General features: G+C 31.0%; 1 protein-coding gene across 4 annotated transcripts in view; it reads right to left on the reverse strand.

The window, feature by feature from the left end:
* Positions 1-915: 915 nt before the first annotated feature.
* Positions 916-17,098, reverse strand: part of Fur2 (furin-like protease 2) — a 797,201-nt gene continuing 781,018 nt past the window's right edge. For all 4 annotated transcript variants that reach the window (XM_075301234.1, XM_075301235.1, XM_075301232.1 and 1 more), the window contains one exon: positions 916-2,441. In XM_075301234.1, coding sequence (XP_075157349.1) covers positions 1,986-2,441 — 456 coding nt within the window. In that variant the 3' untranslated portion in view covers positions 916-1,985. The remainder of the gene's footprint in view (positions 2,442-17,098) is intronic.

The following is a 17,098-nucleotide window of genomic DNA, read 5'->3' on the forward strand; positions in this document are numbered from 1 at the left end:
CATCACTCGATTTCAACAAATGAAGTCATATTGCGATTATTTACCAACCGGTCGTTTTCAAATTTGACACATAGTAATATTTTGTAGCATTATATAAACCTGCAAATAATTACAGAAATTTGTTCAGATTTAGATATATGTATGTATTGCCCGATTTTCCTAAAACTTCCCCAATTGGAACCTAATACCCTTTATTATAATATATATAATTTATTAATCGATCTTACTCAAAGTTGTCACAAAGTAATCTTCCATAGTATAACCCATAAGCGTAGGAAGGCCTATGGGGTGTGGGGTCTAAGATGGTTTATTGTATGATAAAGTCGGCCGCGCCCGACTTAATCAATACTTTTCTTTTTTTTTAATTATACTAAAGTTTACTACTGTTATATTTATGAGAAAGCTATTCAATATGGTACTCGTGAAAAATTGGCAAAAATAAATAAAGTTTAAAAACCTCAAGATAAATCAAAGAAAACTCTAAAAAAAGTTGTTAAGTTTATTGAATTGTATAATAAATCATATTGACAGAAAGAAATGCTAATGTAATTGGAGCCAACGACATTTTTCATTGATATAAGAAAAAATTGACATTGGAATATATAGGAAATATTTTGTTATTTTATACAAAAATTATAACAATAACAAAAAAGGCTCATTGAATTTGTGAAATTGTTGCCGTTGACACAATTTTAATGACAAATTTCTTGAATATTATAAAGCCTTTTCCTATCAGTGTAATGTGTAGTTTTTAAGTTTCTAACAATCTATTTGCCAATTCATACAAGATTTAAGAAATTTCCAGAACTAATACGAAAACATTTTAAATTCATCCCCAATTATCTTCTCCTTAAAAGGCCATTGCCAAATTACCTCGAATGTAGAAAACAATGAAAAAATAATTAAAACATAGTATTGTTTTGGTTTAAGATTTTCTCATCCAATTTTGTTTTATTTAAATTTTAAAATAAACATACATCATTAATTAAAATCTACAAATAAAAGTGTTTGGGTGTGTGTGTGTGTATGATTGAAATAACATAAACCCGTCAAGGGTATTGGTAATAAAATAGGACATAAATTAAAAAAAAAATGTGTTGTTTATATTCTGATATCCTTTGCGGAAGCCAGGACAATAGAAGAAAACACACACACGTCAAAAAAAGACAAAAAATAACAGATATATAAAAAAATACATTGTTGTTAAACATTTTAAAATTGAAAGCATTTTGCTATAAAAAAGAAGAAAAACGAATAAAAACAAAAATAAAAAATACATACATATATCGATACATAAATATAAACTTTACACAGAAAAAGAATAAAATATATTTTGCATATAATAATAATGATAACATATTTCATTGAATTTTCTCATTTTTGTTTTTGTAAATAAAAGCCAATTGATAAAATATTCGTTTAAGGTTTTTTTTTTTTTGTTTTCTTTAAGTTTATCAAGGGATTTGTAATATTACATGGGATTTTTTTGTTTATATGTTTAGTAAACGGCAATCAGAGAAGGGATAAGAATGTGATTAATTGTCTATAAACATAAGTGAAATATTCTCTTGTTATTTAGATTTTTTAAATTACCGATTTTCTATGGTTAATACAAAAAAATTTATATATATATTTAACAGAAATTCAAACACAAAAAATTACAATTACTCTATATAATCTAAGCTTAGAGCTGTTACAATTACAATTTTTCCAATTCATTTTAATCTCCCATCTCTCAAGGAGTTACTCTCTATTTTCTCGTGTGTAGAGGGATTTGTATCCTCTTCTCTTTGTTTTTGTTTTAATTTTCTTTCGTTTGATTTTTTGTTTGTTTAATTTCTTTATATCATAAGGTACAATTTTCTTTATACAAAATTTACAATTAATTGTGATTTTCAGTTGTTTTCTTTTTGTTTTTTTTTTCCTTCCATAGGTTACACCTTTATGGGATTTTAGATTTGATTTATGGGTATAAGCAGACACTTCTATGTTCTTTGCGTTTTCTCTTCGGGACTCGATGATCTTGAAGTTGACTTTCTCATTGGTAGTTTTACAAAAGTGTTAAGTTCATTCTCTTCTTTGTGTTTTTGATGTGTCGTCTTTGATTTATTTCGTTGTTTTTTGCCCATATTAATTTTCACATTTCTATCAAATACTTCTAAATCATCCGATTCATCTACGTTCTCTTCCTTTTGTTGCTGCATGAGATGATCATTTTGAGATCGAGGCCCTGATATTGGCCTCGATATGTCGCGGCTCATGAAAACCTCCTCTTCTTCATCTTCTTCGTAGTCTTCATCCTCTTCATCTTCATCTTCGATATTCGCCTCGGCATCAACTTTTAATAGACTACTCGAGGATGTGATGCGATTTCTTCTTCTACTATTGGTGGGTACTTTGTTGTAGCGTATAGTTTTACGAGCCGCTTGATTACTGGAACGCTGCAAGAATATCGAAAATAAAAAAAAGAAACAATTAGTTGATGGAATCTACAAAACAAGGTTGTGTATATCAATTTTGATCAATTATAAACATAAACAAGTATATTCGGGCGTAAGTCCGACATGGACGAGTCTTAAATACCCATGAAGCAAAACGTACTTGAAAATACGAGTATATAAAATTTGATTTGATGAAATATACTACTTCAAGAAGATCGGTTTACATGGCACAGTTCCCGAAGTTATAGTAAAATTTACTTCATTGGGGATTACATCAAATCCTGGTTTTATAAGAATCATCTTAATTTGTGTTTTTTAGGAATTTTAACTATCTCTTCTAGGCGTGCAAACAATCCAATGAAATAACAACATTCATATCGATGTCTACATTCCAAAGTGAGCTAAGTCGAAAAAGTGAATTTTACAGGAAACAAGAAACAAGTTTTGTTTTTTGATATTTTTCAAAACCCGTATAAGATAGAAATTTCCTTATTTTCGGTCTCAAAATCATATTTTTTATATTTTTTTAGTATATACACAGAAAAAAAAAATTCACGAAAAATTTTCCAATTAAAACTTTAATTGAGTTTTAAAAAATATTCAATTAAAAATTTAATTGAATCAACAAATTTTTTAATTGAAATAAAAATCAATCACAAAAATTAATAGTATCAATTAATTTTTTAATTGGATCAATTAATTTTAATTGACCTTCAATTAATTTTTTAATTGATACTATCATTTCAGTGATTGAAGACATTTCAATTAAGAAATTCATGATTGAATCAGAAATTTTTTTTTTGTGTGTACGAACTCAAAATAGTGATAATAGAACATGGCTGGAAATGACTTAGACCACTTTAGACCGAACAAAGCTTTTTGCCCTTTTTGGATTGGACATTTTTTAAAACTTTAGACACAGGCTAACCATAACTTTTGATAGAAATGTCCAATAAATTCGAACTTTTGACAGGATGCAATTCACATCAATCCGATTAAAAAACTGCGATCTCCATCAAAACATGCTAAGTCGACGTAGCGTACTCTGGAATGAGGGCATCGATATGATTTGAAATCGTTATTCTGCAGACTTTACCACCATTGCTCAAATGAGCACGAGAAAGCAAAAGTGGCAAACTTTATTTTTCGTTTCAGCAAACTTGGAAAATCAGGGCGCCACAAGCTACGGTTGCCACTCGGGCCAAAAAAAAAAAATTACCAACCGGTTTTAATTTGCACCACTTTGGGAAATTACAAATTCTACACTGAAAAAAAAGGATGCCCGGTTCCAAAGATTTTGTCTTTACACAGAAAAAAATATCACCAAAATATTTCCATTTAAAAAGTTAATTGAAGTTGACAATTTTTTCAATTAATAAATTAATTGATACAATTAACTTTTTAATCATGATAGAAACATTAAGTTAATTAAGTCAATGATTGAAATTTTTAAAATGTTTAATTAAAAAATTAATTGATACAATTAACTTTTTAATCAAATTCGGAAGAATAATTCAGTTAAAAAAAGTGCTGATTTTTTTTTTACTTTTTTAATTAAAAATGTATTTCAAACAATCATTTGTTAATCCAAATAAAAACTCTAAGCCAATCTAACTAAGTAATTAAAAATAGTTACCTTTTTTAATTAATAAATTAATTGCGTTTTGCAATCAACACCAATTAAATTTTTAATTGAATCAATTAAAAAAGTAATTGAATTTTTCTGAAAAATCAATTAATTTTTTAATCAAGAATTTTTTCTATGCCCAATTAAAACTGTGATTGATACTATCATTTTCGTGATTGAAGACATTTCAATTAAAAAATTAATTGGATCAATTAATTTGGTGATTGAATCAGAGAAAAAATTTTTTGTGTGTGCTTTAACAATTTTGGTATTGATTCCGAGCCAAGAAGCTGAAAATTCAACTAAGGTTACACAATTCTCTTTTAAATTTAGGTTTTGTGTACTTATCTCTAGGAAGCAAATTTCAATTTTTCGATTTGTCAGCTTTTTTTCTTCATATGCTATCAAAGTCCTTTAAAAACAAATTGACGACAACTTTATTTTCCAAATACAGACTCGACTTCCAGTAGAAATTATGCTATGTTTCAAATAAAAAACGTCTTTAAAATAAAGTGTTGAAAACCATGTCCTATTTTTGAACGATTTTATGCTTTCTAGTCAAAATGCAAAAAGACAACAAATTTAAAGACAATTTCATTAAATTTAAAGAATTTTCTGTATTAGCCCAAACATTTTTTCTTTCATGTTATGATAACCATTTTTAAGTCCAATCACTTAATTATAAGAACGTATTGTTCTTCATTGAAAAGTTTATGGACTTTTGGACAAGGAAAATAACTTTCTATTAGAGAAATCCGTCTTCTACGCTAAGCAAATTTGCATTCGTATTTTAAGGACATGAAATCTTTGACATCACGACAATATTTTTTTCAGTGTACAAAATTTCAACCGAATCGGGGGAATTTTGCTCTTCCAAGGGTGTCCGGAGTTCAAATCTGGGGATCGGTTTATATGGGGGCTACATATAATTAAGGACCGATATGGACCAATTCCCGCAAGGTTGTTAGAGCCAATATACTAACACCACGTACCAACTTTCAACCGAATCGGATGAATTTTGCTCATCCACGAGGCTCCGGAGGTCAAATCTGAGGATCGGTTTATATGGGGGCTATATATAATTATGGACCGATGTGGACCAATTTTTGCACGGTTATTAGAGTCCATATACTAACACCATGTACCAAAATTTCAGCCTGATCGGATGAAATTTGCTTCTCTTAGAGGCTCCGCAAACCAAATCGGGGGATCGGCTTATATGGTGGCTATATATAATTATGGACCGATGTGGACCAATTTTTGCATAGTTATTGGAGACCACATACTAAGACCATGTACCAAATTTCAACTGGATCGGGTGAATTTTGCTCTTCCACGGGGCGCCGGAGTTCAAATCTGGGGATCGTTTTATATGGGGGCTACATATAATTAAGGACCGATATGGACCAATTCCTACGTGATTGTTAGAAACCATATACTAACACCACGTACCAAATTTCAACCGAATCGGATGAATTTTGCTCATCCACGAGGCTCCGGAGGTCAAATCTGGAGAACGTTTTATATGGGGGCTATATATAATTATGGACCGATATGGACCAATTCCGGCACGGTTGTTAAAGATCATATACTAACACCATGTTCCAAATTACAACCGAATTGGATGAAATTTTCTTCTCTTCGAGACGTCGCAAGCCAAATCTGGGGATCGGCTTATATGGGCGCTATATATAATTATGGATCGATCTGGACCAATTTTTGAATGGTTGTTAGAGACCAAATACTAACACAATGTACCAAATTTCAACTGGATCGGATGAATTTTGCTCTTCTAAGAGGCTCAGCGAGCCAAACCTGGGGATCGGTTTATATAGGGGCTATATATATATAATTATTCACCGATGTGGACCAATTTTTGCATTGTTGTTACATACTTACACCATGTACCAAATTTCAGCCGGATCGGATGAAATATGATTCTCTTTGAGGCTCCGCAAGCCAAATCTGGGATCGGTTTATATGGGGGCTATATATAATTATGGACCGATGTGGACCAATTTTTGCATGGTTGGTAGAGACCATATACCAAATTTCAGCCGGATCGAATGAAATTTGCTTCTCTTTGAGGCTCCGCAAGCCAATTTGCAAGTTTCAATATGTCCAACATTTCAGAACAGAAAGCAGGAGACCGGTAATTAAAATATCATTCGATGCAAACCATCGTCAGAAATGTCTCGTCAATTTTCAAATGGCACATTGCCAAATTTTTAGAAATTCCGCATCAAATCCCCAATTCAAAAATCCACAATAATGGCAACACGAGTGTCGTCCCAATATTTCAATACCATAGCTTATTTGTCTACTCTGGCTAACGCCAGAAAATTTTTGATCTTCCCAGAACCTAGATTTCCAATTTCAAGCAACTCAATAAAAATTGCGATGTGTAGAAGCCCAAGAAGTCAAATCGGAAGATTTGTTTATATGGGGTTATATCAAAACCTGCACCAATATAGCCATCTTTCAATTTCAACTGGAAGGCTGTAGCGTGATTACAACACAAAAAGGACAGAGTGACATGGTTATACCGTTTTAGATTTTCTCTCTGAACAAGAATATACAGTAAGTGTCTCTTAAACTTTTCAAAATTTCAATATGCTTATTCTCCCTTAAAATATGCAACAATATTTTTAAAGATATTTTTAAAGATTCGATTAAATTAGTGCAAATATATACCAATGTCCATGATTTATTTTCCGATGTAGTTCCATCTCCTAGAAAATATGTTCAATTATGGGATTTTGTTTCGGCTATGACGATTCCTAGTATACATTTACCCTCACCGCAAATTTATAGAATCTTTCATATAATAATTGGCATACCAACACAATGAAAAGGAATTAGAAAGTGCTTGCTCATCTGGTCATGACGTCATAGATCTTCTTTAGGCTATACCACAAAAGTGGTTTATGATATAAAATAAAATTTGTCACTTGTCTCCTTATCTCCCCACCATTATCCATTTCTCATTGTGTTAGAAAGTAATTTGTAAAAATATTCTGTAAAGAAATTTCTATTTGTACATATGATTTGTATGTCCTTTATAAGTATTACGAGCAGATGACAAAATTGTAAATTGACCAATAAATTCTAGCAATATTATGGACACCAACAAAAAAAAATTGAAGAAAAATCGTCAAATATAAAATAAAGCAACAATAAAATAAAAATTGGTAAAAGAAACAAAAAGCCAAAAATATAAAAACCGACAATATTCATAAAAATAAAAAATGCAAATGTTTAAGCCTTTAAACAAAATACATATGACCGTAAAAGAAGCATACAAAGAAAGTTTAAGGATTATGCTAAGAAAGAAATGTCTGTCTCTTTGGTTATTGTTTTACTCTTTATCTGTCTCTCTCTCTCTCTGTTTCAATCTTTCTTCTTGTATTGGCAGATTGATGGGGGGAGGGTTTAGTACTTGAGAATCTTACACACGTATTTAAGGACCATTTAAATAAATGATACACAGCCGTTTTTTAATGGGCCAAAGGATAAAGATAAAACCGGTACTGCCATCTACACATGCAACCCGAACACTCTACACTCAAAAAAAAAAGTTTACTTGGATCCAAAGATTTTGACCTTCACTTAAGGATTTTGGTATTTATTCCGAGCCAAAGATGCGGCTTCTTTAAAATAATAAAAATTTTTAAAGAAATTTCATTATCTGGTTTTAAATCTAGGACAAATAAAATTAAAATTATCATTTATCGAATTTTCATTCTCTTTTCGCAGTTTATTAATAAAGGTACTCACGTACAAACAAATGCCATTTTAAAAATCCAAATTATAACGGATACTTCAAAGCAAAAGTGTTTTCTTAATTCCAAAAAAAGCTTTGAACCGAAGATTCTAAATCCTCAAAATAAGTCTTAGTCTACATTTGAAGCGTTTTTATCTTAAATCTAAAGTTTCAATATTTCAGTTAATTTAACGAACATTTCTTTAAATCAAAAATGTGTTTCTATATTTTGAGGAAAATTAGCCTTAGTTCAAAGACATGCGACTGTAACGGAGGGACGAAAATTTACAAAATTTGTGTCATAAATTTAATAAAAAAAAAATTTTAAGTAAAGATTATAAACTTTATTTTAATTTAAATTTCATTATTTTAAAGACATTTGTCCTTAATATTTGGTGAATTTCGCATCCTAAAATTTAGGTTGCGTAAATATTTTTTTCAGTGTATAGAGTTAGTTGGTGAAAAAGACACAAAAATGTCTGCCAGTATAACGAGAGAAAGAAAAAAGCCCAGAAATCAAATACTTGAAACGTTTAGCCAAAGCATCATGTTGGCAAATAAAATCCCTTTTATATCCTTTTTGTGTTCATTTCATTTTTTTCTTTGGTTATGTTCTGGCCCCATCAAGTTTCGTTTCATTTGGCTGTTGCCATCGTTGTCATCGTCGTTGTAGTCGATGTTGGCAAAAACTCATTAGATATGCCATCGGTTTAGGCTAAAGCCATGCTGTAGTGGTGATGCTATCCATCGTGTAGCCCAAACGACATGGCTAAAAAAGGAGCAAGAAGGAATCGCTATTAAGGAACGCAAAAAAAATGAAAAAGTGCAAAGAAGATGCCGAAAAAGGGTTATGGTAAAAATGAAAAGGGGTTTTAATATTTTTGCATTACAAAAAGAAACGAAATCTTGAAAAAATAGAGGGAGGTATGTAAATGATTAGTTAAAAATTTGGCAAAAAAAGAAAATAAAAAAACCATCCAAAATTTTGCATGTTGCATTTGTAAATACATTCTTTTGGATCTCAATATTCAATGATATGCTCCAAGATCAGGCAAAGGGACAAATCCTAGGATCGATTCAGGACTAAACTATGGAGTGAATGGATCTGTCCCACACTGAAAAAATATTGTCATGAGGCCAAATATTTCATGTCTTTAAAATACGAATGCAAATTTTGCTTAGCTTAGAAGACGCATTTCTCTAATATAAAGTTTTTTCCTTGTCCAAAAGTCGACTAACTTTTCAATGAAGTCGTATTGTCCTTATAATCAAGTGATTTGCCTTATAAATGGGTATCATAACATGAAAGAAAAAATGTTTGGGGTAAGGTCAACTTGACTTAATTAATTCAGAAAAATTCTTTACAATTAATGAAATTGTCTTTAAATTTGTTGTCTTTTTGCATCATGACTACAAAGCAAAAAATCGTTCAAAAATAACATAGAACATGTTTTTCAACACTTTATTTTAAAGACGTTTTTACTTGAAACATAGCAAAAATTCTACTGGAAGTCGAGTCTGAATTTGGAAAATAAAGTTGTCGTTAACTCGTTTTTAAGGGACTTTGATGGCTTATGAAGAAAAGAAGCTGAAAAAAACAAAAAATTATAATTTGCTTCCTAGAAGAAAGTACACAAATCCCAAATTTAAAAGAGAATTGTGTCTTAAAAGTATCCTTACTTGCATTCTCCGCTTCTTTTGCTCGTAATCAATACCAAAATTGTTAAAGTAAAGACAAAGTCTTTGGAAACGGGCAAGCCTTTTTTTAGTGCAGTTCTACATATGGGAGAGACCGGACACTGGGTTTGCTACAGACGGGGAAATACGTTAGAGTCAACCGGAGACAAGATTTTTCCATTTTTCTTTCTGTTAACTGGCAGTTAAAGCCTAACGGAGCTACATGAAAATAGACTTTAGAGATTTGCGTCTCTTCGTTAAATTTATATGTCTTTTCCTTAAAGTAAAGAAACATATTTTTGATTTAAAGAAATCGTTTTTAAATTAACTGAAATATTGAATCTTTAGATTTAAGATAAAAACGCCTCAAATATAGACTAAGCATCTTTGGTTTTTTTTTTAATTAAGACAACATTTTTTACTTTTAAGTATCTATATAATAAGTATCTATATTATAATTCGGATTTTTAAACCGACATTTGTTTGTATGTGAATAGCTTTATTAACATACCCCTGAAAGAGAATGAAAATTCGATCAATTTCATTTTATTGATCCAAGAGCCAAAATGGGTGTACTGTATTTATTTTTAAGAAGCCGCATCTTTGGTTCAGAGTCAACACCAAAATCCTTAGGAAAAGGTCAAAATATTTTTGGGTCTAAGTAAACTTTGTTTTTAGTAATATATATTTTATATATAAATATATAAAATTTTATATATTTTTTTAAATGTTTAAAATATTGCAGATTTTCTACAAAAGAGCATTTTTCTTTATTTTTTCATAAGAACTTTTCATAAATTTATTGGGGTCATCCCCAAGACTCCGAAGAACCAGAAAAATACAAGCGACATTGCCTTCAGTGGCAATTGGCACTAATTTCCCGGAGGGTAACTACAAATTTATGAAATTCTTACGATTCTGGGAAGATCAAAAATTTTCTGGCGTTGGCCATAGTAGGCAATTTATTCTAGGGTATTGAAATATTGGGACGACACTCAGCGTTGCCATTATTGTGGATTTTTAATTGGGGATTCGATGCGGAATTTCTAAAAAATTGACAATATGCCATTTGAAAATTGTCGAGACATTTCTGACGACGGTTTGTATCGAATGATACTTTAATTACCGGTCTCCTGCTTTCTATTCTGAAATGTTGGACATATTGAAACTTGCAAATTGGCTTGCGGAGCCTCAAAGAGAAACAAATTTCATCCGATCCGGCTGAAATTTGGTATATGGTCTCTAACAACCATGCAAAAATCGGTCCACATCGGTCCATAATTATATATAGTGCCATATAAACCGATCCCCACATTTGGCTTGCGGAGCCTCTTGGAGGAGCAAAATTCATCCGATCCGGCTGACATTTGCTACATGATGTTGGTATATGGTATCTAATAACCATGCAAAAATTAGTCCACATCGGTGGACTAAGCAAATTTCATCCGATGCGGCTAAAATTTGGTATATGGTGTTGGTATATGCACGGATGAAAAAGACTGTTTTTCATATGTTTGGCTATAAACATTATATGTTTGGAACACAAATTTTTAAACACAATATTTTTGAGTGCAAGCATATAATGTTCATAAACTAGCATAACATGTTTGGGACATATATGTTAATATGTTAGAACATATTATGTTTGGGACATAAAATGTTTGTAAATATAATATGCTTGGATGCAAACATATATTAATTTAGAAATAGCCTATAAACATATATGTGTTTAGTAGCTTGGAGCGCTATTTAACAGGGAGCGATATTGAATTAAGTTGGTGGTTGTTGCTTGTTATTACAAAATTAACATTTTATTTTTCCTTGGGCAATTGATCAGCTACTTCTTTGATCCTTACAAACTGTGTGGTCCGCTGTTTGAATCCCCGTCCAGCAAAAGGTAAAATTAAAATAAAAAAAATCATACAAGTGAATAATTTCTTCTACAATGTTTGTATTACAGAAAAAGGTGCTAAGAACTAAAAAATCTCGTGGAAGTGAGAAAGATGTGGGGGAATATACAATTGGGCAGAAACAAAATTTTGAGCATTCAGGTCGAAAACCTATGTTGTTAGCACCTATATTACCTGTTTATTTTCATAATTCATTATGATTGTAAATATATAAATAAATAAATAAAATTTTGAGAACAATATTGTTTGGGAGATTTTTTTTAAGCATATAATATTTTTGGGTGCAAAATGCTTCCAAACATATTATATGTTCACATAATAACATATTGTTTTTTGGAAGACAACATTATTGAATTTGGATGCAAAAATACAAAATGTTTGGAACTTAGACTACCCAAACATATATTGTTTAGACCAATATGCTTTCAAACATATTATATATTGGAAGAGATCAAACATATAAATGTTTGGGCAATACCCAAAAATACATATGCTTGAAGCAAAATATGTTTGGGAGTATATGTTACAGAAGCGATTTTTTGTGAGCGTGTGGTCTCTAACAACCATGCCACAATTGGTCCATATCGGTCCATAATTATTTATAGCCCTTATATAAACCGATCCCCATATTTGACCTCTGGAGCCTCTTGGAGGAATAAAATTCGTCCGATCCGGTTGAAACGTAGTACATGGTGTTAGTATATGGTCTCTACGAACCATGCACAAATTGGTCAATATCGGTTCATAATTATATATATATATATATATATATATATATATATATATATATATATATATATATATATATATATATATATATATATATATATATATATATATATATAATATATATATATATATATATATATATATATATATATATATATATATATATATATATAAACCGATCCCCATATTTGACCTGCGGATCCTCTTGAAGGAGCAAAATTCACCCGATCCGGTTGAAATTTGGTACATTTCGCTAGTGTATGGCTGATAGCAACCATGCCAAAATTGGTCCGTATCGTTCTATATTATATATAGACCCCAAAAAACCGATACCCGATCACAGAAAAATCACGGTTGCCACTCGAAAAATAATCTGCCAACATTTTATTGTCATAGAAAATTTTGTCAAAATGGTCCATTTCTGTAGAAAAGTTTTTCAAAATGGTCTATTTCTATGGAAAGTTTGTCAAAATTTTATTTCTATAAAAAATTTTGTCAACATTTTATGTTTTTATGAAATTTTGTCAAAATATAATTTCTATAGAAAATTTTGTCAGGATTTTATTTCTGTAGAAAATTTTGTCAAAATGCTATTTCTATAGAAAATGTATGAAGCATTTCATAGTTTGAGAGGAATATTTTGCAAAATCTCCCAAAATATCAAGAATTCTACCAATCTACCAATTAGTAAAAAAATCTGCAATTTTTGACACGTTTTCATATGTATATTCCGTATATATACCGGTCAAGAACTGAATATATAAGTATTTAATCGACCTTTTTTTGTCTACTATATATTCCGAATGGACTAACTTACAATTTAGAAAATGATGTAAAGAAGTTTTAAGATGCCTTGCCATCGGCCGCAACTCAAGTAATTTAATTGTGGATGACCGTCTTTAGTAGAAGTTTCTACGCAATCCATGGTGAAGGGTACATAAGATTCAGCCTGACCGAACTTACGGCCGTATAAAGAGTGATACGGTCAAAATTTGGTCAAGGGAAAACGCGTGTACATCGGCGAAATCGTTTATTTAAAAAATCAAATTAAATTTCTTTTTCAAGTTCAATTAGTATAAAATTCAGGAAAAATATTCAGTTAGGCTTTCGCTTTTCAAAATCCGAATTGCCGGGCCTCACGCTTGACACCTGCCATCAGATTTTGTACAGCCACCTTGTCCACCTTCTTCGCCGCAGAAAGCCAGTTTGCCTTGAACTGCTGCTCGTCCTTAGCAGTTTTTTTGGTCTTCTCTAGGTTCCGCTTGACAATAGCCCAGTATTTCTCAATTGGGCGGAGCTCTGGCGTGTTGGGAGGGTTCTTGTCCTTGGAAACCACCTGCACGTTGTTGGCGGCGTACCACTCCATGGCCTTTTTACCGTAATGGCAAGATGCCAAATCCGGCCAAAACAGTACGGAATAACCGTGTTTCTTCAGGAAAGGCAGCAGACGTTTATTCAAACACTCTTTCACGTAAATTTCTTGGTTGACAGTCCCGGAAGCTATGAAAAAGCTGCTTTTCAAGCCACAGGTACAGATGGCTTGCCAAACCAGATATTTCTTTGCACTTTGACAGTTTTATGTGCTTGAAAATATCTGCTACCTTTCCCCTTCCTTTTGCCGTATAAAACTCCTGTCCCGGAAGCTGCTTGTAGTCGGCTTTGACGTAGGTTTCGTCGTCCATTGCTACGCATTCAAACTTCGTCAGCATCGTTGTGTACAGCCTCCGGGAGCGCGCTTTGGCCGTCGTATTTTGTTTATCATCGCGATTTGGAGTCACTACCTTCTTGTAAGTCGATAGTCCGGCTCGGTTTTTGGCTCGATGCACGGTTGTAGACGATACACCCAGCTTGTTTGCGGCATCTCGGAGAGAGAGGTTAGGGTTTCGCTTGAAACTACCGGCAACTCTCTTTGTCGTCTCAGCGGCTTCCGGTTTTCGATTTCCCCCCGATCCAGACTTCCTGGCTGTCGACAAACGTTCCCCAAATACTTTAATTACATTTGTAACGGTTGATTTGACAACTTTTAGCGATTTTGCATGCGAGTAGCTCGGATTTTCGCGATGCGCGAGCAAAATTTTGATACGCTGCTCTTCTTGCTTGGACGGCATTTTGACAACTGAAGAGTGAATTCCAAAATCAAAATAGGAGCAATATTCTACACACACACCTTCAAAATGAGGGGTCTTTAGGTTTTTTAAATGCAAAATTGAAAGAAATACGTCAAGTTTATATTGACCAAATTTTGACCGTATCACCCTTTATACTTTTTTTTTAATAATTCTTCATAAAAAGGCCTCTACAAATATATTGGGAATTTTTGTGAGGAATTTTAATTTATGTTAGGTATTTTTGGCGATTAAAGCGTTCCAATTTCAACATTGCTGCCACTATACCTATTAAGAGGAACTTGTCTACTAAATGTAATAGTTTTTACGTTATTGTGACATGTATGCACTATTTTTGGCATTTTGTGAATAATCCCAATAACCCGACAAGCATAAGCTTTGTCTTTGTCTAGTATTTTATGTGCAGTAGACTTAGAAAACGGGGAACTCGTCAGGGCACTAAACCTAATTTAATTCTACTGGAGGTGATATAAATTTTTATGTTTTAGTTAAAATTTTTCCAATATGATTCCGGAACATTAATAATTTTTTGTATAAAAAATCTTATTAAATGCTATTAAAAAGTGGCACAGTATAACTAAAAGGTAGCAAAAAAAATTAAAAGCATCACATTTAGTGGCACAAAAGTATAACCGCTTTAAAAAAGTGGCAAATTTGCCACTAAAATGGCGCAACGATAACATTGATCTCAATTACCAAATGCTAAATACCATTTCTCAGCAAAATATTTCATGAAACATTTTTGTAAGTATTCAGAAATGCTTAACCACACCAATCATACTCTTTACCATACCATACCATACATACATCTTTGTACAATCAAACTCAACACCCATACCATCGAAAGAAACATATATGAGTACAGCACATATTTGACAAATTGCCTACGAAACGTTTTTGTCATTACTTTAGTACTTGATGTCACTACCATATAACGAATATACCTCATACACACACATACTTCATACTAACATACTAAGGATTTCACATATAGAAATGCAAAAAAAAAAATAAAAACTAATATCAGAAAACGAGAAGAAAAAAACTTGAAAAATAAGAAACCATTCAAATTGCAACCCATTAAACAAAACATGTGATATGTTAAGTTATAAAAGTTGGAGTTTTAAAGAAATCAGTTTTTCTTAATTTTTTTTTGTTGTGTATCCTTTAAAGTTTTCTATATCTACATATAAAAATTTTTTTCCTATAAAATCTTCTAACACCTGCAGGTATGTGATTAATTGGTATTTATACAGCATTAGCAAAATGACATTTTTGATTAAAGTGATTTATAGCGAATAATTGATAATTTTGGTTTTCTTCATTTGTAGGTTATGCTGACACATTTGAAATTAATGGTTTTCTATACAGACAGTAGGCTATAGCTTTCAATACTACACAATGGCGTAACAGGTGATTAATGGGGAAAAATTTTAAAATGCAAAGGAAAAAGATAAATAATCTTTAAAGGCATTTGGATTGAGTCTTAAGATTCAGACATTTTAATGGTTTGCGGAACATTTTTGAGGCATGAAGGTGTCATTGAACTTGGTACTAAATTAATTGTTTTTAAAAGTAATTTTATATTGTTCACCCCCAATCTATTGTAGCTGGTGACAAAAGAATCCAGAAATACTATTTATCAAAATGGATTTAATTCTTAGAAATGTTGTGTCTAGTTTATAAAGGGAAAAATTGCAAAACATTTTTATTAAATTAAAAAGTGTGTTTCTTTAAATCGGAACACCATTCAAAAACACTCTTTAATTATAAATGACAACAAATATGAGCAGATTTAAGGGCCACAATTAAAACCTAAATTACCATTAGCTTGCAAATGTTTATTAGATTGGCCAAATAATTAGGATAATATGATTATTGTGGTGATAAGTATTGCCGTGGTTAAACTCCTTTAAAAGCGTTTTAAACACAGTTGCCACTGGTGTAAAAAATACTATACCAAAATTTTAAGAAAACTTAGCAAAAATATATCAAATTTAAAATTTATTTTAAAATTTTGTGCTTATATGCTTTTTCATACATATTTTTTCTTCGAACAAAAAAATGTTATTTTATTTCATAAATTTACTTTAGTTTTTGTTTTAACGTTTTATATATTATGATCCGTCCTATTAGCGACAATTTTTTGGGTGCATAAATATCCCTTGAATTGTAAATGTGTCGAATTTTAAAAGTTTTCCATGACCTTACATGAAAATTAAATTTGCTGAAGATATTGAATTTATTGAAAATTTTGTCTAAATTATATTTCTATAAAAAATTGTAACAGAATTATAATATTATGGAAAACTTTGTCCAAATTTTATTCCTGTAGAAAATTTTGTCAAAATCTCATTTCTATAGAAAATTTTGTCAAAATTTTATTTCTATAGAAAATTTTGTCAAAATGTTATTTCAATAGAAAATTATGTCAAAATTTTATTTCTATAGAAAATTTTGTCAAAATTTTATTTCTATAGAAAATTTTATCAAAATTTTATTTCTATTAAAAAAAATTCAAAATTTTATTCCTATAGCAAAATCAAAATGTTATCAAAATTTTATTTCTATAGACTTCTATAAAAAATTGTGTCAAAATCTTATTTCTATAAAACAAAAAATTTCAAAATTTCATGTCTATAAAAATGTTTGTCAAAATTTCATTTCATTGTTGTTGTTTTTGATTTCAGCTTAAAACCATGCATTGACTAAACTACAAGTGTAGCTTAACCAACAGAGGAAAAGAATGTTTGTCAAATTTATTTGGGCAAATAAATGTCTCTTTCTTTCATTCGTTTTGTTTTATTACTGTTAGGTTAGGTTAG

This window comes from Haematobia irritans, chromosome 3 (genome assembly GCF_050003625.1).
Source record: "Haematobia irritans isolate KBUSLIRL chromosome 3, ASM5000362v1, whole genome shotgun sequence".
NCBI classification, from domain to species: Eukaryota; Metazoa; Arthropoda; class Insecta; order Diptera; family Muscidae; genus Haematobia; species Haematobia irritans.